Below are 23348 nucleotides of genomic sequence, written 5' to 3'. Positions count from 1 at the left end.
TGAGCAGAGGCCCAACCAGTCCCCATCCACTGCCGCCCTCCTCTGCCTGGCTGAACTTGTTCTCACATTGGACAACTTCTCCTTCAACTCCACTCACTTCCTTAAAGTAAAAGGTGTTGCTATGGGTACCCGCGTGGGCCCTAGTTATGCCTGTCTTTGTGGGATATGTCAAACATTCCTTGTCCAGTCCTACTCGGGCCCCCTCCCCCAACTCTTTTTTTTTTTCTGGTGCATTGATGACCGTATTGGTGCCGTTTCCTGCTCCTGCCCCGAACTGGAAAACTTTATCAACTTAGCTTCTAATTTCCACCCTTCTCTCACCTTTTACATGGTCCATCTCTGACACCTCCCTTCCCTTCCTTGACTTCTCTGTCTCCATCTCTGGGAATGGGCTGTCTACTAATTAGAATTAGAACATTACAGCGCAGTACAGGCCCTTCGGCCCTCGATGTTGCGCCGACCTGTGAAACCATCTGACCTACACTATTCCATTTTCATCCATATGTCTATCCAATGACCACTTAAATGCCCTTAAAGTTGGTGAATCTACTACTGCTGCAGGCAGGGCGTTCCACGCCCTTACTACTCTCTGAGTAAAGAAACTACCTCTCACATCTGTCCTATATCTATCACCCCTCAACTTAAAGCTATGTCCCCTCGTGTTTGCCATCACCATCCGAGGAAAAAGACGCTCACTATCCACCCTATCTAACCCTCTGATTATCTTATATGTCTCTATTAAGTCACCTCTCCTCCTCCTTCTCCAACGAAAACAACCTCAAGTCCCTCAGCCTTTCCTCGTAAGACCTTCCCTCCATACCAGGCATCATTATAAGCCCACCGGCTACCTCAAGTAGACTTTTTTAAAAATTCATTCATGGGATGTGGACGGCACTGGCTATGCCAGCATTTATTGCCCTTGAGAAGGTGGTGGTGAGTCACCTTGAACTGCTGCAGTCCATGTGGGTAGGTACATCCACAGTGCTGTTAGGAAGGGAGTTCCAGGATTTTGACCCAGCGACAGTGAAGGAACGGCGATATAGTTCCAAGTCAGCATGGTGTGACTTGGACGGGAACTTGCAGGTGATGGTGTTCCCATGCATCTGCTGCTGTTGTCTTTCGAGGTGATAGAGGTCGCGGGTTTGGAAGGTGCTGTCTGAGTAGCCTTGGTGCGTTGCTGCAGTGCATCTTGTAGATGGTACACACTGCTGCCACTGTACGTCGGTGGAGAGAGTGAATGTTAGTGGATAGTGTGCCAATCAAGTGGGCTGCTTTGTCCTGGATGGTGTCGAGCTTCTTGTGTGTTGTTGGAGCTGCACCCATCCAGGTAAGTGGAGAGTATTCCATTACACTCCTGACTTGTACCTTGTAGATGGTGCACAGGCTTTGGGGAGTCAGGAGGTGAGTTACTTCCTGCAGGATTCCTAGCCTCTGACCTGCTCTTGTAGCCACGGTATTTATATGGCTACTCCAGTTCAGTTTCTGGTCAATGGTAGCCTCTAGGATGTTGATGGCGGGGGATTCAGCGATGGCAATGCCATTGAATGTTAAGGGGAGATGGTTAGATTGTCTCTTGTTGGAGATGGTCATTGCCCGGCACTTGTGTGGCGCAAATGTTACTTGCCACTTATCAGCCTAAGCCTGGATATTGTCCAGGTCTTGCTGCATTTCTACACTGACTGCTTCAGTATTTTGAGGAGTTGCGAATGGTGCTGAACATTGTGCAATCATCAGCGAACATCCCTACTTCTGACGTTATGATTGAAGTAAGGTCATTGATGAAGCAGCTGAAGATAGTTGGGCCTAGGTCACTAACCTGAGGAACTCCTGCAGTGTATTCCTGGAGCTCAGATGATTGACTTCCAACAACCACAGCCATCTTCCTTTGTGCTAGGTATGACTCCAACCAGCAGAGAGTTTTCCCCCGATTCCCATTGACTCCAGTTTTGCTAGGGCTCCTTGATGCCATACTCGGTCAAATGCTGCCTTGATGTCAAGGGCAGTCACTCTCGCCTCACCTCTTGAGTTCAGCTCTTTTGTCCATGTTTGAACCAAGGCTGGAATGTGGTCAGGAGCTGAGGGGCCTTGTCGGAACCCAAACTGAGCATTACTGAGCAGGTTATTGCTAAATAAGTGCTGCTTGATGGCACTGTTAATGACACCTTCCATCATTTTGCTGATTGAGAGTAGACTGGTGGGGCGGTAATTGGCTGGGTTGGACTTGTCCTGCTTTTTGTTTAGAGGACATACCTAGGCAATTATCCACATTGCCGGGTAGATGCCAGTGTTGTGGCTGTACTAGAACCGCTTGGCTAGGTGCGCGGCAGGTTCTGGAGCACAGGTCTTCAGCAGTACTATTGTCGGAATATTGTCAGGACCCATAGACTTTGCAGTATCCTGTGCCTTCAGTCGTTTCTTGATATCACGCAGAGTGAATCAAATTGGCTGAAGTCTGGCATCTGTGATGCTGGGGACTTCAGGAGGAGGCCGAGATGGATCATCAACTTGGCACTTCTGGCTGAAGATTGTTGCATATGCTTCTGCCTTATCTTTCGCGCTGATGTGCTGGGCTCCCCCATCATTGAGGATTGGGATATTTGTGGAGCCACCTCTACCAGTTAATTGTTTAAATACTCCACCACATTCACGGCTGGATGAGGCAGGACTGCAGAGCTTAGATCTGATCCATTGGTTATGGGATCGCTTAGCTCTGTCTATCGCATGCTGCTTACGCAGTTTGGCACGCAGATAGTCCTGTGTTGTAGCTTCAGCAGGTTGGCACCTCATTTTGAGGTATACCTAGTGCTGCTCCTGGCATGCCCTCCTGTACTCCTCATTGAACCAGGGTTGGTCTCCTGGCTTGATGGTAATGGTAGAGTTGGGGGATATGCGGGGCCATGAGGTTACAGATTGTGGTTGAGTACAATTCTGCTGCTGCTGGTGGCCCACAGTGACTCATGGTGCCCAGTTTTGCATTACGAGATCTGTTCGAAATCTATCCCATTTAGCACTGCGATAGTGCAACACAATACGATGGATGGTATCCTCAATCTGAAGGTGGGACTTCGTCTCCACAAGGACTGTGCGGTGGTCACGCCTACCGATACAGTCATGGACAGAAGCATCTGCGACAGGCAGATTGGTGAGGACAAGGTCAAGTATGTTTTTCCCTCTTGTTGATTCCCTCACCACCTGCTGCAGACCCAATCTAGCAGCTATGTCCTTTAGTACTCGGCCAGCTCAGTCAGTAGTGGTGCTACCGAGCCACTCTTGGTGATGGGCATTGAAGTCCCCCACCCAGAGTACATTCTGCACCCTTGCCACTCTCAGTGCTTCCTCCAAATGCTGTTCAACATGGAGTACTGACTCATCAGCTGAGGGAGGGCAGTAGGAGGTTACCTTGCCCATGTTTGACCTGATGCCATGAGACTTCATGAGGTCCGGAGTCGATGTTGAGAGCAACTCCCTCCCTACTGTAGACCACTGTGCCGCCACCTCTTGGTGGGTCTGTCTTGCCGGTGGGACAGGACATGCCCTGGGATAGTGATTGCAGTGTCTGGGACATTGTAAGGTATGATTCCGTGAGTATGACTGTCAGGCTGATGCTTGACTAGTCTGTGGGACAGCTGTCCCAACTTTGGCACAAGCCCCCAGATGTTAGTAAGGAGGACTTTGCAGGGTCAGCAGTGCTGGGTTTGCCGTTGTCGTTTCCGGTGCCTCGGTGATGCCAGATGGTCCGTCCGGTTTCATTCCTTTTTATTGACTTCGTAGTGGTTAGGTACAACTGGATGGCTTGCTAGGCCATTTCAGAGGGCATGTAAGAGTTAACCACATTGCTGTGGGTTTGGAGTCACGTGTAGGCCAGACCAGGTAAGGACAGCAGATTTCCTTCCCTAAAGGACATTAGTGAACCAGATGGGTTTTTAAAACAATCGACAATGGTTTCATTGCCATCATTAGACTAGCTTTTTAATTCCAGACTTATTAATTAAATTCAATTTCCACCTTCCGTGGTGGGATTCGAACCCATGTGTCCAGAGCAATACCCTGGGTCTCTGGGTTACTAGTCCAGTGATAATACCACTAAGCCACCATCTCTCGCGTCACACCCTGCCTCCTGTAAGGACTCCATTCCATTCTCCCAGTTTCTCTGTCTCCGACGCATCTGCTCTGATGATGCTACCTTTCTGACAGCGCTTCTGATATGTCTTACGTTTTCCTCAATCGAGGATCCCCCCCTCCACTGTGGTTGACAGGGTCCTCAACCGTGTCTGGCCCATTTCCCGCACCTTTACCCTCACCCCTTCCCCTTCCAGAACCGCAACAGGGTTCCCCTCGGCCTCACTTCCCACCCCATCAACCTCCACATCCAAAGGATCATCCTCCACCATTTCCGCCACCTCCAGTGTGATGCCACTAACCAAGGCATCTTCCCCCTCCCTTCCCCTGTCAGCATTCCGAAAGGATTGTTCCCTCCGCGATACCCTGGTCCACTCCTCCATTACCCCCACTACCTCGTCCCCTTCCCACAGCACCTTCCCCTGCAATCGCAGGAGGTGTAATACCTGCCTAATCACTTCCTCTCTCCTCACTATCCAAGGCCCCAAACACTCCTTTCAGGTGAATCAGCAATTTACGTACTTCTTTCAATGTAGTATACTGTATTCGCTGCTTACAATGTGGTCTCCTCTACATTTGGGGAGACCAAACGCAGACTGGGTGACCGCTTTGCGGAAGACCTCCGCTCAGTCCGAAAGCATGATCCTGAGCTTCCAGTTGCTGGCCATTTCAACACCCCCCTGCTCTCATGCTCACATCTCTGTCCTGGGATTGCTGCAGTGTTCCAGTGAACATCAACGCAAGCTCGAGGAACAGCATCTCTTTTACCGATTAGGCACGCTACAGCCTGCCGGACTGAACATTGAGTTCAATAATTTCAGAGCATGACTGGCCCCCCATTTTACTTTTATTTTTCATTTTTTTTTTCTTATTTTTTGTGTTATTTTAGTTTGTTCAGTTTGTTTCTACTGTGCCTACCCACTCTTTTTTTTCATGTTTGTGCTTGTGGCTGTTCGGTTTTCAGTCCATTAACACCTTTATCTGTACTAATGCTTTGTCTTTCATCACACCATTAACATATTGTTTGCCTTTGCTCCATGACCTTCTGGTCAGCTATTCTGTGACCTTGTCCTATCAACACCTTATCTTTTGTTATCTCTTGCCCCACCCCTGCTCTACTTGCTTAAAATCTTTTATATTTCTTATATCTGCCAGTTCTGAAGAAGGGTCACTGACCTGAAACGTTAACTCTGCTTCTCTCTCCATAGATGCTGCCAGACCTGCTGAGTATTTCCAGTGTTTCTTGTTTTTATTTCAGATTTCCAGCATCCGCAGTATTTTGCTTTTAGTTTAATAGAAACCAGTGCTGTTGATATGTGCTGACCGTCCTCAATTCACTTCACTTGAAAGCTTTTGCATGTTTACACCCCAAAACCTTTTTTTGTTCTCTTTCTCGCTCACTCTATGCCTGTGCTATGATTATGGTTTTACTCCCATCAAGGCCTAGCAGTTTGAATCCCAGCAATTCTTTTAAATAACGCACAAAGGGATTGAGGTTTCCTCTTGCTTGATAGGAGCAAGCAATCCCATCTCCAAGAGGGGCAAAAAAATAGGCAAAATGTTGCAAATATACATTAAATCTCTGACACTTCCCTTCCCTTCCTCGACTTCTCTATCTCCATCTCTGGGGATAGGTTGTCTACTAATATCCATTATAAGCCCACCGACTCCCACAGCTACCTCGACTACACTTCTTCACACCCTACCTCCTGTAAGGACTCCATTCCATTCTCCCAGTTTCTCCGTCTCCGACGCATCTGCTCTGATGATGCTACCTTCCATGACGGTGCTTCTGATATGACCTCCTTTTTCCTCAACCGAGGATTTCCCCCCCCACTGTGGTTGAGCGGGCCCTCAACCGTGTCCGACCCATTCCCCGCACCTCTACCCTCACCCCTTCCCCTCCCTCCCAGAACCGTGACAGGGTTCCTCTTGTACTCACTTTTCACCCCACCAGCCTCCATATCCAAAGGATCATCCTCCGCGTGATGCCACTGCCAGTCGCATCTTCCCCTCCCTTCCCCTGTCAGCATTCCAAAGGGATCGTTCCCTCCGCAACACCCTGGTCCACTCCTCCATTACCCCCACCACCTCGTCCCCGTCCCATGGCACCTTCCCCTGCAATCGCAGGAGGTGTAATACCTGCCCATTTACCTCCTCTCTCCTCACTATCCCAGGCCCCAAACACTCCTTTCAGGTGAAGCAGCGATTTACTTGTACTTCTTTCAATGTAGTATACTGTATTCGCTGCTCACAGTGTGGTCTCCTCTACATTGGGGAGACCAAGCGCAGACTGGGTGACCGCTTTGCGGAACATCTGCACTCAGTCCGCAAGCAGGACCCTGAGCTTCCGGTTGCTTGCCATTTCAACACTCCCCCCTGCTCACATCTCTGTCCTGGGATTGCTGCAGTGTTCCAGTGAACATCAACGCAAGCTCGAGGAACAGCATCTCATTTACCGATTAGGCACACTACAGCCTGCCGGACTGAACATTGAGTTCAATAATTTCAGAGCATGACAGCCCCCCATTTTACTTTCATTTTTAGTTATTTTTTTTTTCTTTTTGTTTTACATTTTTGCATTTTTTACAATTTTTTTTTTTGCATTTATTTCATTTCATCTTAGTTTGTTCAGTTTGCTTACCCACTTTTTTTTCAGGTTTGCATTTGCTGCTGTTCAATATTCAGTGTATTTACACCTAATCTGTACTAATGCTTTGTCTTCCAACACACCATTAACATATTGTTTGCCTTTGCTCCGTGACCTTTTGGTCAGCTATGTGGCCTGGTCCAATCTAGACCTCCTTTGTTATCTTTTGCCCCACCCCCACCTCACTTGCTTATAACCTGTGACTTTTCTAATATTTGTCAGTTCCGATGAAGGGTCGCTGACCCGAAACGTTAACTCTGCTTCTCTTTCCACAGATGCTGCCAGACCTGCTGAATGGTTCCAGCATTTCTTGTTTTTATTTCAGATTTCCAGCATCCACAGTATTTTGCTTTTATATTATACATTAAATATTTACTGAACTTCTAGAGTAGCTGAATTAGAATGATGGACAAACAAAACCACAGCTTAGCGGTTTTAATAGTGTCCTTTTGATGTGCTTAAAAACTGAAAAACGCTGATGCATGAACTACTTACGCCATTTAAACCATTGTACGTGGTGAGATTAGTTAGCTGTCAGGCAAGCCTTTGATGGTGGAGTCCTTTTGCATTTAATATTGAGGAAGAAAGAGAGTTTGTCCTTTTTTTTAAAAAAAAAAGGACAGTCTCGATGTTTTTCAGGATGCCCTCTCTCAAGTAATTGGAAAAAAAACAAAGAAAGTCACGGAGGTAAATTAATGGAAGGCAGATTGGCATGAGTCAGATAGCCATGTACAGCCTGTAGCAGGTAATGAGACAAAAGCAAGCTCTCTTAAAATGCAGTTCCTCTCTGACAATACCGATGATAAGATGGCTGCTACTTTCTTATAACCCTCCACATACTGTTGTAGAGATATAGCCCTGCTTCCAGTTAAAGGAAGCCACATTGCTGAAAGTGCACACAATTATTGTGGCAGAGATGGCCTCCTGCTCTTGTATCCAACGCTGTTGCACCACTTTTTTTTTTCTTTTAGCTCCTTAAAGGGTCCTTGCTTCTTGCACTGGGACCTCTAACTGTCTGAAGTTTAATACAAATACTCCTCCTCCACAGCGCAGGTTAGATTAATCGGGTATTAGAGTATCTAACTATTCTGTTAATTTATCTGGGCAGTGAAATCCGTAGCTTTTGATGTATTGCTCCTTAGACTAGCAGGGCTGTGTTTGGTGTCATTCCGCTGGGATATACAGCAACAGCTATTGCAGCTACGTAATGGTGAGAGTGTTATTTTGTGAGATGGATAGAGCAACTGCTGGCACCTTTTTACAATTTGAAGACAGCCAAACTTGTATTCGGTGAAAAGACAAAAGCAAAATACTGCGGATGCTGGAAATCTGAAATAAAATCTGCTGGCAATACTCAGCAGGTCAGGTAGCATCTGTGGAGAGAGAAACAGAGTTAATAGATCTTCTGTGAAAAGGATGGTTATGAAAGAGCCTCCTTTGTACCTCCCGCCCCCTCCCCCTCACCCCACACATCCTTAACTCACTCGACAAAAATAATGAGAAATGCCAGGCTCAGTGTAGCTTTTTTTTTGTGCCACAACCAGAGTTCTTGGGAGAGCCATGACCTCAAGCAGTGTCTTGCACTCCAGCATTAGCTTGTGTGGAGCATAAATACCAGCATAGACCAGTTGGGCCTTATGTAAATCCTGTGTCATTCCATGCAGTATTCAAGTACTGCACTAGGGATCTTCAGGGTATCTGGGCTATTTTAAGGCTTGCATCAATGACTTGCTAGGTATTTTCTGACACCTTGTCCCAGGTAGAGAGCTGCTTCTGACTATATGGAGCATCATTGTTATGGACATGTTGCTTCTAAGGCTATCAGAAGAATTCCTTTTTGTATTGCACCAGCACTCCTCCAGAAAATAGTGGCATGTTCTAACTTGTCAACCTGCAAGTTTCTATTGCAGTAGCTGCATTGCGAATAGGGATAGTCAGACTACAAAGATCACTGCTACTTTCCTTGCATTGAAGAAGCTCGGGCCAAGTTTAAGGGCCATTGCATTCACATGTTTACTGGGCAACTCAATCAGATTGTTATTGATGACATGTACAGAGGTTCCAGGTGGAGCAATCCTCAGATATGATAAATGTTGCTGTCTCTATTTATATCATCCGGTAATAGTTGTCATGCGCAGATTGACTGCTGTTCTGGCTCTTAATTTCCTCTGGTGTTGTGGTCATTGTTCTTCAAGTGATGGACATCTTCCACACACACCACAAACCCATATCTCGATCGATCCTGAATGATGTACTTTTTTATGGAGGGGTTAGGAGGACAAGAGTGGCAATTTTTTAGTTTCCGTTTAGCTTCAGATTAAAATTAACTGGCCTAGTACTGGAGGTCCTAGGGCTTCATGTAATGTCCAAATACCAGGCAACTGCAGCCATTATAGTGGAATTTTCATGTGCATGCTCAGAAGATGGCTTCTTCAAAACTGGTGGACAAGTTCTCTGGCATAATGCATTGAGGAGCCTTTGATCACAGCTTTGCTAATTGGATCATTGCCGTACCTGTGGAAATGCTGACCTCCATGTTAGTGTTGCCTGGAATGTGAATGACCATTGGCTGTTGTGTGCTATTGATACTTTGTTGCAGTGAACAGCATCACACTTGCAGTGAATCTGATTGGCTGTCTAGCTTGGTTGATTGGAGGAGGTGGAGCTGTCAACTTTGGACTGGCCTTTCTCTGGCTGATTCTGTTCACGCCATGCTCTTATGTTTGCTGGTTTAGACCAATCTACAAGGCCTTCAAGTAAGTACTCTGATCTATCACTCATTTTTCCTCAGCCCCATTCACATGGATGAGAAAGTTAGGACATTTTCATCAGATATTTCGTCTATAGATTTTCTAGATGACGGGTAATTCAGGAAAAACTGCACTGGCTTACGAGTTTTCCACTAAAAGGCAGAAAACAAAGGGAGAGTTTTGGAGAATTTTATTCTTGCAGAGTTGTAAGGACATGGGATGCCTTATCAGAAATAGTGATGACATCCGAATTAATAATCACTTTTAGGAGGACAGTGAATCAACATTTTGAACAAGAAAATGGGGGAAGGAATAGGGGAATGGGACTGTGTGGATAGCTCTTTCAGCAAGCTGGCACTGACTTATGACTCTGCCCTGCACTTTTTTAAAAACTCTATAATTCTGTAGTTTAATGGAGTTCAGGGGAGGTCCCACTGGAGCAGTTGACTGGACTTTAGGAGATATAAGCACTGATGTCACAGAGGCAGCAGCATGGAACAACCCTAAGATTGCATGGAGCACACTACGGTAGCCAGCTGCGGATGAAAAGGCCCAGTACATTGGTAACTCCATGCATTGCACATTCATCTATACTGAGCAGGGGAGACTTCCACTGAAGTGCAAACAGTGAAGTAGAGTTTCATTTAGGAGGGAAAAAAAGACTGAGGATTTCTAATGAAAGTTAACCAGAGAAGGTGATTTACAGCGAGTGGAAAATTACCAGAGTGCTGAGCTAACTAAATTAAATTACTTTTCACTGTAATTTTCAGTACTGATTATTAAAACCTCCCATGTCAGTGGGGCTTCAGATTCATTTCTAACTCTAATGCTGTATGCTTTCTATTTCCATTTTTATTTGGCTGAGGACACACAATCCCATATTAATTGAATCACATTTTTCTTATCTTGGGTCATGCAGTGGGATTATTTCTTCGCCTGAAATTATGTTCGAGATGCCAGGATTGTTGATGGCACACTAGTTCTCATGCCAAAAAGTGCCAGATGTCTGCATCTGAATACAGGCTCTTAGTGCAGAAAACAAATGGAATTGGTATGAAAAAGCATACAAGTCCCAAACCAATTTTATCTTGTTTAGGAGGAGGACTGTTGAGGCAATACTTTTAGAACTATTATCTTTGCTTATTTTCCACTATGCTGCTGTACGTCCTCTCCCAGCTGTGATACCGAGTTGATCAGTTCCACTCCATAATCATCGACTGTTCTGGTTGGGACTGACCCTGATACTTGCTACTTTTCCTGTTCTCTCCATCCTCCCTGCCTTCACAGTCAAGCTACACAAATGTTCCATCTTATCTAGTGGAGTTGCTGTTGTCTGATTTGATTTGATTATGCTAATTTTACGCACACTAATCTTAATTTGAAACCTGTTTATAAATATGACAAATTTTTTTGAAAAGGAGGTAGAAACGTGCTAAATCCATGTTAACTTATTTCAACTGTTCCCAGGTATGTTTTTTTTTATGCAGAAGAAAACTGGGAGTATTTTGATATCGAGTACCATATGGAAAAATGCAAATAAAACTTGGATATGAGAACCTGTCGAGTTCTATATAGTACGGAGTTTGTACATATAATCTATGTATAGGCTGGCAAAATTAACCTTTTATTTACCATCCACGTCAGGGCTTCATTGGCGACTTTCATTTCAGTAATTTAACCAACTATGTTTTAAGATTGCTAAAGAACAGTCAAATTTAGGTGAGCAAGTTGGCCTAGATTTAATAATCTGGTTGATGTGCAGCTTTGCTTTGAGTTGCCTTGAGAGTTAACTGTTCTTGCTCAGCTTTCTGACTCTTCTCTCCCTGACTGCAGCTGCAGTATAGTGGAGATTTGCCTTTTCCACTTTTTAAGCTAGTATTTCAAATGAAGGCTAAATTCTGTGCTGACCCTTTGTGATCCAGCTGTGTTGTATCGTTACTGGGCATAAACAGGCTATTTTATCATGAAGCTGCAGAGCCAGTAAATGGTTGTTGACTAATAATATCTTTTGTCCTATGCTTGCACTTGTAGGTCAGATAGTTCATTCAATTTTATGGCATTCTTCTTCACATTCATGGCCCAGCTGGTGATCAGTATTATTCAAGCAGTGGGAATCCCTGGCTGGGGAGTCTGGTAAGGATCAATTTTTGTTTGTACCAGTTGTAGTATGTAAAGACCTGAGTATTGCTGGTATGTGCTGCCACTCAGTTAAACCTGTCTTAGATGAAAAGCAGGTCAATCAAGGGGTCCATTCAGAGTTAAGTAATCAAAGAGTACCCAATTATTAGCCGGGCTACAAAACTTTAGAAGTTGGAATCTTAGTTGGCTATCACTAAAAATGTAATGGTGGACTTGGGTTTACCAACTCTTGTTTACTGTGCACCTCCACCATTTTGTTCCCATGTTGTAGAATTCTCCTCCAAACCCTTGCTTCCTTGCTGCGCCTCTCCCCAAACTTCAAAAACCTCCTTTTAAAACATGCTTCTTTAACCACGCCTACGCTCACATCTCCAGTCGTCTTCCTCACTTTTATGTGCCTGTTTATGAATCGCCTTCGGCTATTTCACTACATTACATGGAATGTAGAGTATTGCAACAGGCCATTCAGCCCAACTATTTAATCAAGAAATGTTTCTTTCATACAGAAGGGCATTCCATATAGCTGTGGTGTCCTCCAAGTCATTTCCAATGATCATGAACGGCTGCTGTTGTAGGTACAGAGGTACAATTCTGACTATAATCCAAAGTCCCCTAGGTGTACCTTGGAGACTGCACTTTGCAGCAGCCAGCTTCCATCATAATATCTAGAACAGTCTACAGTGCGGGTAGCTGAGCTGCTAGTGAGTCAACCCTGATCTCAAGTTTGGAATCTTTAACTCAAAATATTAGTAGGACAAAGCTGTTACCAACAAACTTCAAAATATCACTGATAATCTGACTCAGTTGTGCTAAAATATTGTTTCCATTATGAGCCAAGGAATGTGGCACTGCTCAATAGCAAATGCCTATTCAATTTACACAAAGTATTGAAGGCCTTCATGCCAGATTAACAATTGCAACCTGTTGGATGTGATAACCCAGTGATTTTTGTCTGTCTTGTGAAGCTGTCATATCAAGGACTGTCCCTAATGTCATTTTTGTTGAAACATTGGACTCCAAATTTCATATCTTGGATTAAATAATGGCTGTATAACACACTGAAACTCACTTGTCTGAAAAGTATTTTAATACTAAAGAAATATTAGAGTGGGAAGCACAGAGTGATCTGGGAGCAGGGTGCTTTGTGAGCCAAGTGCTAAGTTAGGAATTTGATGCAAGCGAAGAGGGAGAAGGCTTTTTTTTTTTACTTTTGTATTTCTTCCAGTAGCTAGTGAGTGTTATTTTGTCTCCGATCTAGGAGACTGTAACTTGCTATTACTTTAGCTAACTAATTTAATTAAATAAATAAGGTTAGACAGACATGGCAGGGCAGCTGGTGGACCGTGACTGGAACATGTGGGAGTTTGTGGAATGCATTGCAGTCCCGAACACCATGGCCGAAATTTTACGTCGCCCCAACGGGTTGGATGGTGGCGTGGGGGTGGCGTAAAATTGAGCGGCAGGCTGTGGGAGGCCTAACCGCCCCGATTCCGCCTCCGACCAAGTTTACGGAGGTCCGGTGGGGGGTGAGAAGCTGCCCGCCCGCGGCCAATCAAGACCCTTAAGTGGCCACTTAAGGGCCCTCGCCTGCCTCCACGGGTATTTTACCCGTGGCAAGCGGATGTGCCGGGGACGTGAAAGGCCACCCAGCTATAGCTGTCGGCCTTTCCGCAGCGTGGGGTGGGGGGGGGGGGGCTGGCAGTCAGGCACAGGGTGCCCGATTGAGGGCCACCCCTGCCTCCCAAACCAACCCTGGGATCCAAGATGCCCCTTTTATTCTCCACCCCCCCCCCCCCCCCCAACGACCACCCTAGCCTCACCAGGGCATGACTGATTCCCCTAGTGAGCCTGCCCAAACTTGCCTTCAGTCCCGGTTCCATTGCGTTGTCCTCAGTCGGCTGGGCTGAAGTCCCAGCAGTGGCCACCGCACCTAAGAGACTAAGAGCTGCCAGCCTGCTGATTGGCCGGCAGCTCACTGAGGCGGGACCACCTCCCTCAAGTGGGTGGAATTCCCGCTCAGGCCAATTGAAGCCTGGGGATCCGTAAAATACGGGACGGATCCCCAGGCTAGGCGGGAGCGGCACTGACATTTACATCGGAGTCCAGCTCCCGTCCGCCCAGCGTAAAATTCCGGCCCATATCTATGGAAAGAGTCTACAGCTTGAGCAACTTAGCTCAGCGTGCTAAGCTGGATTCTGAATTGCAGACGTTGTGGGACATCAGGGAGGAAGAGAGTTACCTAGACACTTGGTTCCAGGAGGCAGTCATACCCCTTCGGTTAAGTAGGTCATTGGTCAGGGACAGGAGGGTGTGACTGTGAATCAGGCAGATATGGAGATCCAGGATGCAGTGATGGGGGAGCCTCAGCCCTTGGCTTTGACCACCAGGTAAGAGGTACTTGCTACCTGTGGATGAGAACAAGGACTGCAGGGTGGATGAGCAAACTGACTGTGGCACCTTGGTGCAGGAAGCCATTCAAGTGACAAGGGGGAAAAGGAATGTGGTGGTGATGAGGGACAGGATATAGGCAGGAGGATAGACACCGTTCTCTGCAGCCATGATGGGAGTTCCAAAGGTTGTGTTGCCTGCTCGGTGCTAGGGTTAAGGACGAAATCTTGCGGCTGGAGACGAGCTTGGAATTGAAGGGAGAGGATCCAGTTCTCATGGTCCATTTAGGGACCGACGACGTACATAGAGCTAGGAATTATGTTCTGCTGAGAGAGGTAATAATCTCTGGATTGTTGTCTGAGCCATGTGCAATTGGCATAGGGCAAAGCAGATTGGAGAATTAAATGTGTGGCTCAAACAGTGGTTTTGGAAGAAGGGGTTTCAACTCCTGAAGTACCAGCACCAGTACTCCGGAAAGAGGGAGCTTTTCCATTGGGATGAGCTCCACTTAAACCAGGCTGGGATTAGTGTCCTGGAAAATTGTATAACTAGGGCTGTGGATAGAGCTTTAAACTAAAGGTTCAGCGATTAAGGTCCAAGCAAATAATTGGAGTAAAGAAATAAAATTGAAGCCTCTTTACCTGAATGTGCGAAGCATTTAGTTAGATGAACTAGTGGCACATGTAGAGATAAATGGTTTAGATCTAATTGCCATTACAGAGACATGGTTATAAGGTGACCAAGGTTGGGAAATAAATATTCCAGGATACACAACATTTCAAAAAGACAGACAGACTAGAAAAGGAGGAGCAGCAGCTCTGGTAGTAAAGGATGACATAAGGACAGTAGTGAGAAAATATCTTGGCTCAGAAGATCAGGAAGTAGAATCAGTATGGGTGGAGCTTAGGAATAACGAGGTCAGAAAAAGCTGGTAGGAATAGCTTATAGGTCCCCTCTAACAGCATTTATACTGCTAGCCAGAGCATTAAGCAAGAAATAATTGGAGCTTGTAATAAAGGCAATTGTGGGGTCTTTAAGCTTCATATAGCATGGACCAATCAAATTGGCAAACGTGGTCTAGGAGATAAGTTTGTCAAATGCTTTTGTGACTGTTTCCTGGAACAATGCGTTGTGGAACCAACATGGGGTAAAACTATTTTATATCTAGTATTGTGCAATGAGGCAGGGTTAATTAGTAATCTCCTAGTAAAGAACCCACTGAGGAAAAGTGATCACAATACAATTGAATTCCACGTTAAGTTTGAAAGTGATTTACTCCAGTCCCAAACAAGAACCTTAAAGTCAATTACACAGGTATGAGGGAGGGCTGGCTAAGGTTCATTGGATAAATAGACTAAAAAGTATGGTGGTAAATAAACAGTGGGAAATCTTTAAAGAAACAATTCAAAATGTTCAACAAAATATATTCCATTAAAAATAAAACTCTGCAAGAAAGATCCATCCTTGGCTTACTAAGGAAGTTAAAGATAGTATTAGATTAAAAGAGGTTTATTATTTGGCAAAGGATAGCAGTAAGCCTGAGGATTGGGAGTGTTTTAGAAACCAGCAAAGGGCCACCAAAAAGTTGTTGTTAGTGAAAAATAGAATGAGAGTAAACTAGCCAAGAATTTTAAAAACAGATTGTAAGAGCTTTTGCAAATATAAAAAGGAGAGTAGCTAAAGTAAATGTTGGTCTCTTAGAGACAGGAGAAATTATCATGGGGAATGAGGAAATGACAGAGACACTGAACAAATATTTTATGTCTGTCTTCACAGTAGAAAACAAATTACGTACCAGAAATAGAGGGTAATCAAGGGGCCAGTAAGAGTTAGGAACTTGAGGTAATTATCAGCAGAGAAAAAGTATAGGAGAAATTTAAGGGACTAAAACCCAACAAATTCTCTGGACCTGATGGCCTACATCCTAGGGTTCTAAAAGAGGTAGCTTTAGAGATCGTGGATGTGCTGGTTATGATTTTCCAAAATTCCCTAGGTTCTAGAATGGTCCCAGCAGATTGTAAATTCAGGAAAGCAGAGAGAGAGAAAAGCGCCAGTTAACCTGACATCAGTCATCAGGAAAATGCTGGAATCTATTATTAAGGAAGTCTTTACAGTGCACTTAGAAATCATAGTATGATCAGACAAAGTCAACATGGTTTTACAAATGTATTAGTTTTTTGAGGATGTAATTAGAAGGGTAAGGGCAATCAGCAGATGTAGTATACTTGAATTTCCAAAAGGCATTTGATAAGGTGTCACACAAGGTTAATACACGATATGGAGTTGGGGGTAATATATTAGCATTGCTAGAGGATTGGTTAACAGACAATAAGCAGAGTCGGGATAAATGGGCCATTGTCAAGTTGACAGGCTGTGACTAGTGGAGTGCTGCAAGGATCTGTGCTGGGACCTCAGCTGTTTACAATCTATATTAATGACTTGGACAAAACGTTTGAGAGTAATGTATCTAAGTTTGCTGATGATGCAATGCTAAGTGGGAATGTAAGCTGTGAGGAGGACGCAAAGTGGCTGCAAAGAGATATAGAGAGGATAAGTGAGTGGGCAACAGGGTGGTAGATGACGTACCATGTGGGAAAGTGCGTGGTTATTCACTTTGGTAGTAAGAATAGAAAAACGGAATACTTTTTAAAAGGCATGAAACTTTTGGTCATCTGCCCTAATACCTCCTGATGTGAATTGGTATTAAATTGAGTTTGATCATTCCTATGAAGCACCTTGGGATGTTCTACTATGTTCAAGGTGGTTTACTAATTTAAGTTGTTAAAGGTCATTGTGTCGTGGGGCACAATAGGCATCATTTGCTTCGTACACAGGTGATGTGGATCACATTATCTCATAGCAGTGCCTCCCAAACGTGGGAAATAATTTGCCAAGTCCTTTCACTAAAGATTTGTACTCTGCACAGAAGTGTCCCCATGTATAGTGAAGAGCTTCTTGCCACAGGTAAGGGTAAAGTATCTGCCGATATGCTAATCCCAAACAAGTAAAAGGCGTGATACTTTTAAATGTTGATCAGAGACGTGGGTGTACTCGCACAAGGAACACAAAGTTAGCATGCAAATACAGCAAGCAATTAGGAAGGCAAATGGCACATTGGCCTTTATTTGCAATGGGGTTGGAGTCCAAGAATAAGGAAGTCTTGCTACGATTGCAGAGGGCTTTGGTGCAACTACACCTGAAATAATGTGTACAGTTTTGGTCTCCATATTTAAGGAAGTAGATACTTCCCTTGGAGGTGCTACAACGAAGGTTCACTACATTGGTCCCTGGGATGAGAAAGTTGTCCTATCAATGACGAGAGGCTGAGTAAATTGGGTCTACTTTCTCTGGAGTTTAGAAAAATGAGGTGATGTCATTAAAACATACAATATTCTGAAGGAGCATGACCGGGTAGAGACAGAGGTTGTTTCTCCTAACTGGGGAATCTAGAACACGGGGGCACAGTCTCCGGATAAGGGGCTAATCATTTAAGGAGAAATTTCTCAGAGTTGTGAATCTTTGGAATTCTCTACTTTAGATGGTTATAGATACTCCATCATTGAACATATTTTAGGCTGAGATGGGCAGATTTTTGGTGTCTCAGGGAATCCAAGGATATGGGGAGCGGGCAGGAAAGCAGAGTTGAAGCTGTGGATCAGCAATGATCGTATTGAGTGATGGAGCAGGCTTGAGGGGCCATATGGTCTACTCCTGCTCCTATTTCTTATGTTAATAATAATATCCATTGTAATTAATTTCACTGGTTTGATTTATACCTTCTGAAGTAAGTTTAATTTATATCAAAAGAAACTTCTAAAAGGCATCATAGCTTATAAGTGGAACATGACTTGGATTTTTTTTTAAATAAAAAGGGATTTAGTAGGTTTATATTAGTCTCAGAAGACTTGTTGAGAGGGGTACAGGGGTTTTTCAGAGGGATTTGCCCATTGGTTAAGGATTTGTCCAGCTTTACTCAAATGAAGATGGGTTTCATAGCACATCATTTTACTGTTACATCAATATTTCTATTTGAACAACAATTCAGAATCTACTTTTGAGATGGTGGTGGATTCAATGGGGATTTCACTTATTAAAGCACATCTAACTTGTCTGTGCTTTAACTGCCCAGAAAAAGGTCTTTTTCTTTTGGGCCTCCTTATCTCGAGAGACAATGGATACGCGCCTGGAGGTGGTCAGTGGTTTGTGAAGCAGCGCCTGGAGTGGCTATAAAGGCCAATTCTGGAGTGACAGGCTCTTCCACAGGTGCTGCAGAGAAATTTGTTTGTTGGGGCTGTTGCACAGTTGGCTCTCCCCTTGCGCCTCTGTCTTTTTTCCTGCCAACTACTAAGTCTCTTCGACTCGCCACAATTTAGCCCTGTCTTTATGGCTGCCCGCCAGCTCTGGCGAATGCTGGCAACTGACTCCCACGACTTGTGATCAATGTCACACGATTTCATGTCGCGTTTGCAGACGTCTTTATAACGGAGACCAGAAAAAGGTAGTGTGGTAAATAAGGTATTGACCACATTACAATGTAAGGGATTGGGGGTGCGGGGAGTGAGTACATTTTGACGAAAGAGTAGGACAAGGTACAACTTAGTGGAAAACATTTATCTTGTTTGTAGGAGAAATGCTTACTATAACTTTTTATTGGTACAGTTGCATCTGGACATGCAGTTTTACACACACTGAATTAAATCATATTGATGCTAATCGTTGTAAATTTTCTAAAAGTTAAGGTACAGTGCACACCTGTTGATTATTATGTTCTTGAGCATTAATTCTCCATTCACTGCACAATACATCATGAATGGGAATGATTTAATAAAGGGAATTGTTTGGAAGCCAAGGCTTGTTCCTGTTAAAAAGACTTCTGTTGTATTTGACATGGAGGGTTGGATTTTCTGATCTGACTGGAATCTGGATTTGTATGTCAATGGGCTACCAATTATGTTCGTATCGCTGCTACCCCACTCGCCTGAGCTGCGAGGGAGGGGATGTTTGTCAAACTACTGTGGCATAGTATGGGCAGCAGCTCTGACTGGAGGAGAAAGAATTATTTTCCTGCCATTGATGGCATGAGGCAAAACGCCCCTTGAATTTTTAAACCACCTTGATAATGGTGGATGCCAAATGTGCTCAGTTAGTCCTGATGCTGGACTTTGCTAAGGTTTCTATGATGGGAAATATATCGGATGACCTATTCCCCTAATTAACGTCAAATCATACAGTAGTGTTGCAGGAAATCCACCCCCAAAGCTTGAAATCTCATTGACTACGGAAGATGTTGGGAAGTCAACAGAACTGTTTTAATAATGGTTCAAAGGATCATGGCAAATGCTTGAGGCAGAAAGAACTTGGTTTATGGAACACCTTATCTTATCCTTGGTATGTCCCAAAGTGCTTCACAGCCAATGAAATTAAGATGCAGTCAGTATCATTACACAGGGTATAGCAGATACACAAAGTCTGAATCAGTTTAATGTATGGGGAATTTTTCAGGTTACTACGATTGTTGTAAAAATAAAGTTATTGGTACTCTCTCTGGCTGAGGCTAATGTGTGTATCATTTTCTCCCGACAGTGGCTGGATAGCTACAATTACCTTCTTTGGGACAAACGCTGGCTCAGCAGTCGTGATGCTGATCCCAACTGTAATGTTTACAGCTGTAGCTGTGCTGTCTTTCGTCGCTCTGACCAAGGTAAAGCTCATTTGATTAGGCTGGAGTCTAGACATCTGCTGCTCAAAGCTAAGTGTTCACAGACAAAGGAATAAGTTTTAACAAATTCTAACTTCTTAAAAAGTAAGTTATTTGCGCAGCCCAAAAACGGTTATAAACCCTTTGGTTATCCCTCAGTTGGGAGTACTTCTCCACAGTACCATATTCTAATTTAATTTTAATACAAATGTTCAGGACTTGCTTCCACGCTGCCATTTAATAGTTTTGGGAGTTCACCAATTGTTTCTTCACAGGGAGCAACAGTTTGAATTTTAATATAAACTTTCAGGAGAAGACAAATTGGTCACAAATACTTCAGTTTGTTTTTGTTCCAAAATGTCCATTTGGTATTGCGCTTTGTATTGCCAGAACTTCCACTAAAGCTCCATTGAAAGAGAAAAAGAGAAAACCGCAAGTGCAAGTATAAGCAGCATCTAAAAATAGGAAGACATGGTCATCAAGGTGAAATGTTAGAGGATCTCCTAGATTAAGTAACACGTATAAGCAATCTTCTGTTTTTTTTCTATTTTGTTTGAACCAATAAAATAACATCAGGTTCCCTAATGCCACAAAATGACCTGCAAGTACCTCCTTGTACCAGGAGCTATTGATTCAAGGCAAACTAAAAGTGAGAGTGCAGTTATACTGACTATGTCTTGTGGGACCCGCCAGTCACAAAATGCTGAAGAAAACTAATGTGCACCACGCGATCCCGCTCCTGGGACAACCAGGTTCGCACGATCCCAGTTGGAAAGGACCGTGTTCAGATGCTGGCTGATAGTTGGATGATGTTGTAAAATAACACAGGAGGTCATTGGTGTTTGATTATCTTTTTTTTGCCTTTAAAGCTCTTCAGTACTGTTATTCACTTTCCCAGGAATTGATGGGATTGGATAGGACATTTTTTTTTTTGCTTTCCTTCTGTTCTTCCACTCTTGCTTTCTTCATTCTTTTCCTTCTCTACACCTTTGCAAGGGACAGCAACAGAGCACTATCTGTAGGAAGATCTGTCCCAGTGCAGGCAGCCCAAGTGAAAATGCTATACTGAAACAAACAGCCCAATATTTCTTCACTCCTCTAGTGGTTTGCGCTGAGATATGCTTTAGTAGATCCTGGCACTGATTTGGTCCTAATCTGCTAGACAGGAGGGTATTTTGATTTTGGTCCTTCTAACTATTGCACAGTTCCATATTGTATATATTTACCCAGTGAATTATTAGGGTCATCCCATGGTCCATATTTTTCTTCTGTCAAGTTGTTTTCTGTCCCTCACTTTGATAGGAGATAGAATGGGGAAAAAATGGGTGCACAGAACATGTAGGCCAGGAGAGGATTTTGTCTGTAGACACTGTCATGCAGGTCCCCACCTGGCAAGAATGAGGCACATTCATTTCGCCACATGAATATTAAATTTCAAATTGTTGCTGGGAAGAAGAGAAGGCCTGTGACAAGGGGTTGCCAGGCCCCTGGCTGGAAAGACTTTTTGCATATTAACAAACAGTGTTTGTCGACAAAGGACCATTCCCTGACGCACACAATGCACAGTGCCAAGACATGGTCAGACCAGTTAGTCACATGACTAACCTGCTTGGCAACCTGGGGTTTTCTGAATTGTACAATTTTGAACTGAGAGTCTGCAAAAAGCAGTTAGCTCCTAGATTGAAAAGACCGCTCCTGTCTGCTCCCATCTCTTTCTCACGGAACTCCAAAACCCACTGAAGACACATGAACCCCAAGAGAGAGAAAGGTCTCCTACAGTGAACAAGGTTTAAGAAGGGGCCCCAACGAAAAGCTAGATCTACCAACAATCAAAGATGCTACAGTGAGCTTGAAGAACTGTAACAAAAACTTTTCAGATATTGCCTCAAATCTTTCCACTTTATTTTCTTCTCTTTTCTGTCTCTATCAGCATATGCGTATCGCATGTGCATGCTAGCGTGGGTGCATCGTGCATCTGTATGCGTTAACCGAATTAAAATTTAAGTTTAATAAAATTTCACTTTTCTTTAAACCTGAGAGAACCTGTTGTGTTGGTTTCTTTGCTTTATAATTAGAAAGCGGTGAACGAGGATTCACCAAAGGGGAGCTAAAAATACAGTGTGTTTAAAATTTAAACCCTGTTATAGTAAGACCAGGTGAAGGCTGAAAGGGAACCTTAGACCTCTTGCCTGATGGTCACAGAAATTTGGGTGCTAGCATCTGGAATTGACCCACAAACAAATGAGAGAAATTGGAAGTGGGAAGCCAAATTGTTCCCAATCAAACAAAAAGCAAAATTTTAATACAGGTTTTCTTGTAGTTGTGTGTGATTTGATTACCAACATGTCTGCGACTGAAGCTAGTAGCTCTCCAAACCAGGGTGAAGAAACTTGGGATAAGTTAAAAGTACTGTCCATGGAGAAGTTGAGGAAAATGTGGGATCACTGTACGTGGCAAGGCTAGGAAGTCTGACCTCCTAAGGCTAGTGGTCAACCATTTTCCCCTTGAATCTGAAGAAGCAGATCCAGGCAGGGTACTGCTAGCAAAGATACAATTGAAACAAAGGAAATTTGAATTAGAAGACCGAGAAAGAGAGGGACAGGAGAGGGAGAAAGAGAGAGCCTTCCAGAAGGAACCTGAAGAAAAAGAGGAGAGAGAAAGAAAGACGAAAAGGAATGAGCGAGAAAGAATATTCCAGAAAGAGAGCAGAAGTGGCTTGAGTTAACTAGGGGGCTACAGAGTAACTCCAGTGAAAGCATGGCAGAGGAGGAGCATAATTCAGGGCTGGGTACAGAATTGTTAAAACTGGCTCAACGGATTTCAAAATTCAATGAGGAAGATGTGGAGGCATTTTTGTGTCCTTTGAGAAACTGGCAAGGCAGCTAAAATGGCCAGCTGAGACCAGGCCTCTCTTACTGCAAAGCAAGCTAACTGGAAAAGCCCATGAAGTTTATTCTCTATTACCAGATGAGAGTTCATCAGATTATGAACTGACCAAAAATGCTATCCTCGGGGCAAATGAATTAGTACCCGAAACCTATCGCCAAAAGTTTAGAACCCTCAAGAAGCAAGCTAATCAAACTTATCTGGAGTTTCAAAGAAGTAAGCAGCTGGCTTTTGACCAGTGGCTGAGGGCTCTTAAAGTACAGCTCAGCTATGAGACTCTCAGGGAAGTAATTCTGTTAGAGGAATTTAAACAGTCTCTCCCACTCTCCATTAAAGACCCATGTAGAGGAGCAGCGGGTCCAGAGAGTCCGGCAAGCGACCATTCTGGCCGATGAGTTTGCTTTAATTTATAAGTCGGTTTCCCAGAGGAGAATCTTTCCTAGTCACCCCCACAAATGCGAAAAGGACAAAGGATGGAGAGGTGATAGGGGCCCAGGCAGTCCTGGGAGAGAAAGGAAAGCAGAGGAGACACAGGGGGCCCTCCTCCAGCCAAAAAAGGACGGTGCTGTGAGCAAGAGTGAAACCCGGAGACCTGTGTGCTTCCATTGTATTAAAGCAGGGCATTTAAAATCTGACTGCTGGAAACTAAAGGGAAAACCGGGAGGGTTGATCAGGGCACACCGCTCAGTGAAGAAGGGACCCTGATGGAAAGCAGAGC

At 44.2% G+C, this 23348-nt stretch overlaps 1 protein-coding gene across 2 annotated transcripts in view; it reads left to right on the top strand.

Annotated features, from left to right (window-relative positions):
• scamp5a (secretory carrier membrane protein 5a) overlaps positions 1 to 23348 on the top strand; it is a 61849-nt gene that overhangs the window by 26725 nt on the left and 11776 nt on the right. For both annotated transcript variants that reach the window (XM_068015434.1, XM_068015435.1), the window contains 3 exons: positions 9369 to 9525; positions 11551 to 11652; positions 19630 to 19747. In XM_068015434.1, coding sequence (XP_067871535.1) covers positions 9369 to 9525; positions 11551 to 11652; positions 19630 to 19747 — 377 coding nt within the window. The remainder of the gene's footprint in view (positions 1 to 9368; positions 9526 to 11550; positions 11653 to 19629; positions 19748 to 23348) is intronic.

The sequence above is a fragment of the Heterodontus francisci genome, chromosome 35 (genome assembly GCF_036365525.1).
Source record: "Heterodontus francisci isolate sHetFra1 chromosome 35, sHetFra1.hap1, whole genome shotgun sequence".
NCBI classification, from domain to species: domain Eukaryota; kingdom Metazoa; phylum Chordata; class Chondrichthyes; order Heterodontiformes; family Heterodontidae; genus Heterodontus; species Heterodontus francisci.
Note: the sequence above shows the minus strand (reverse complement) of the source record. Positions and strands in the feature narration are given on the sequence as shown.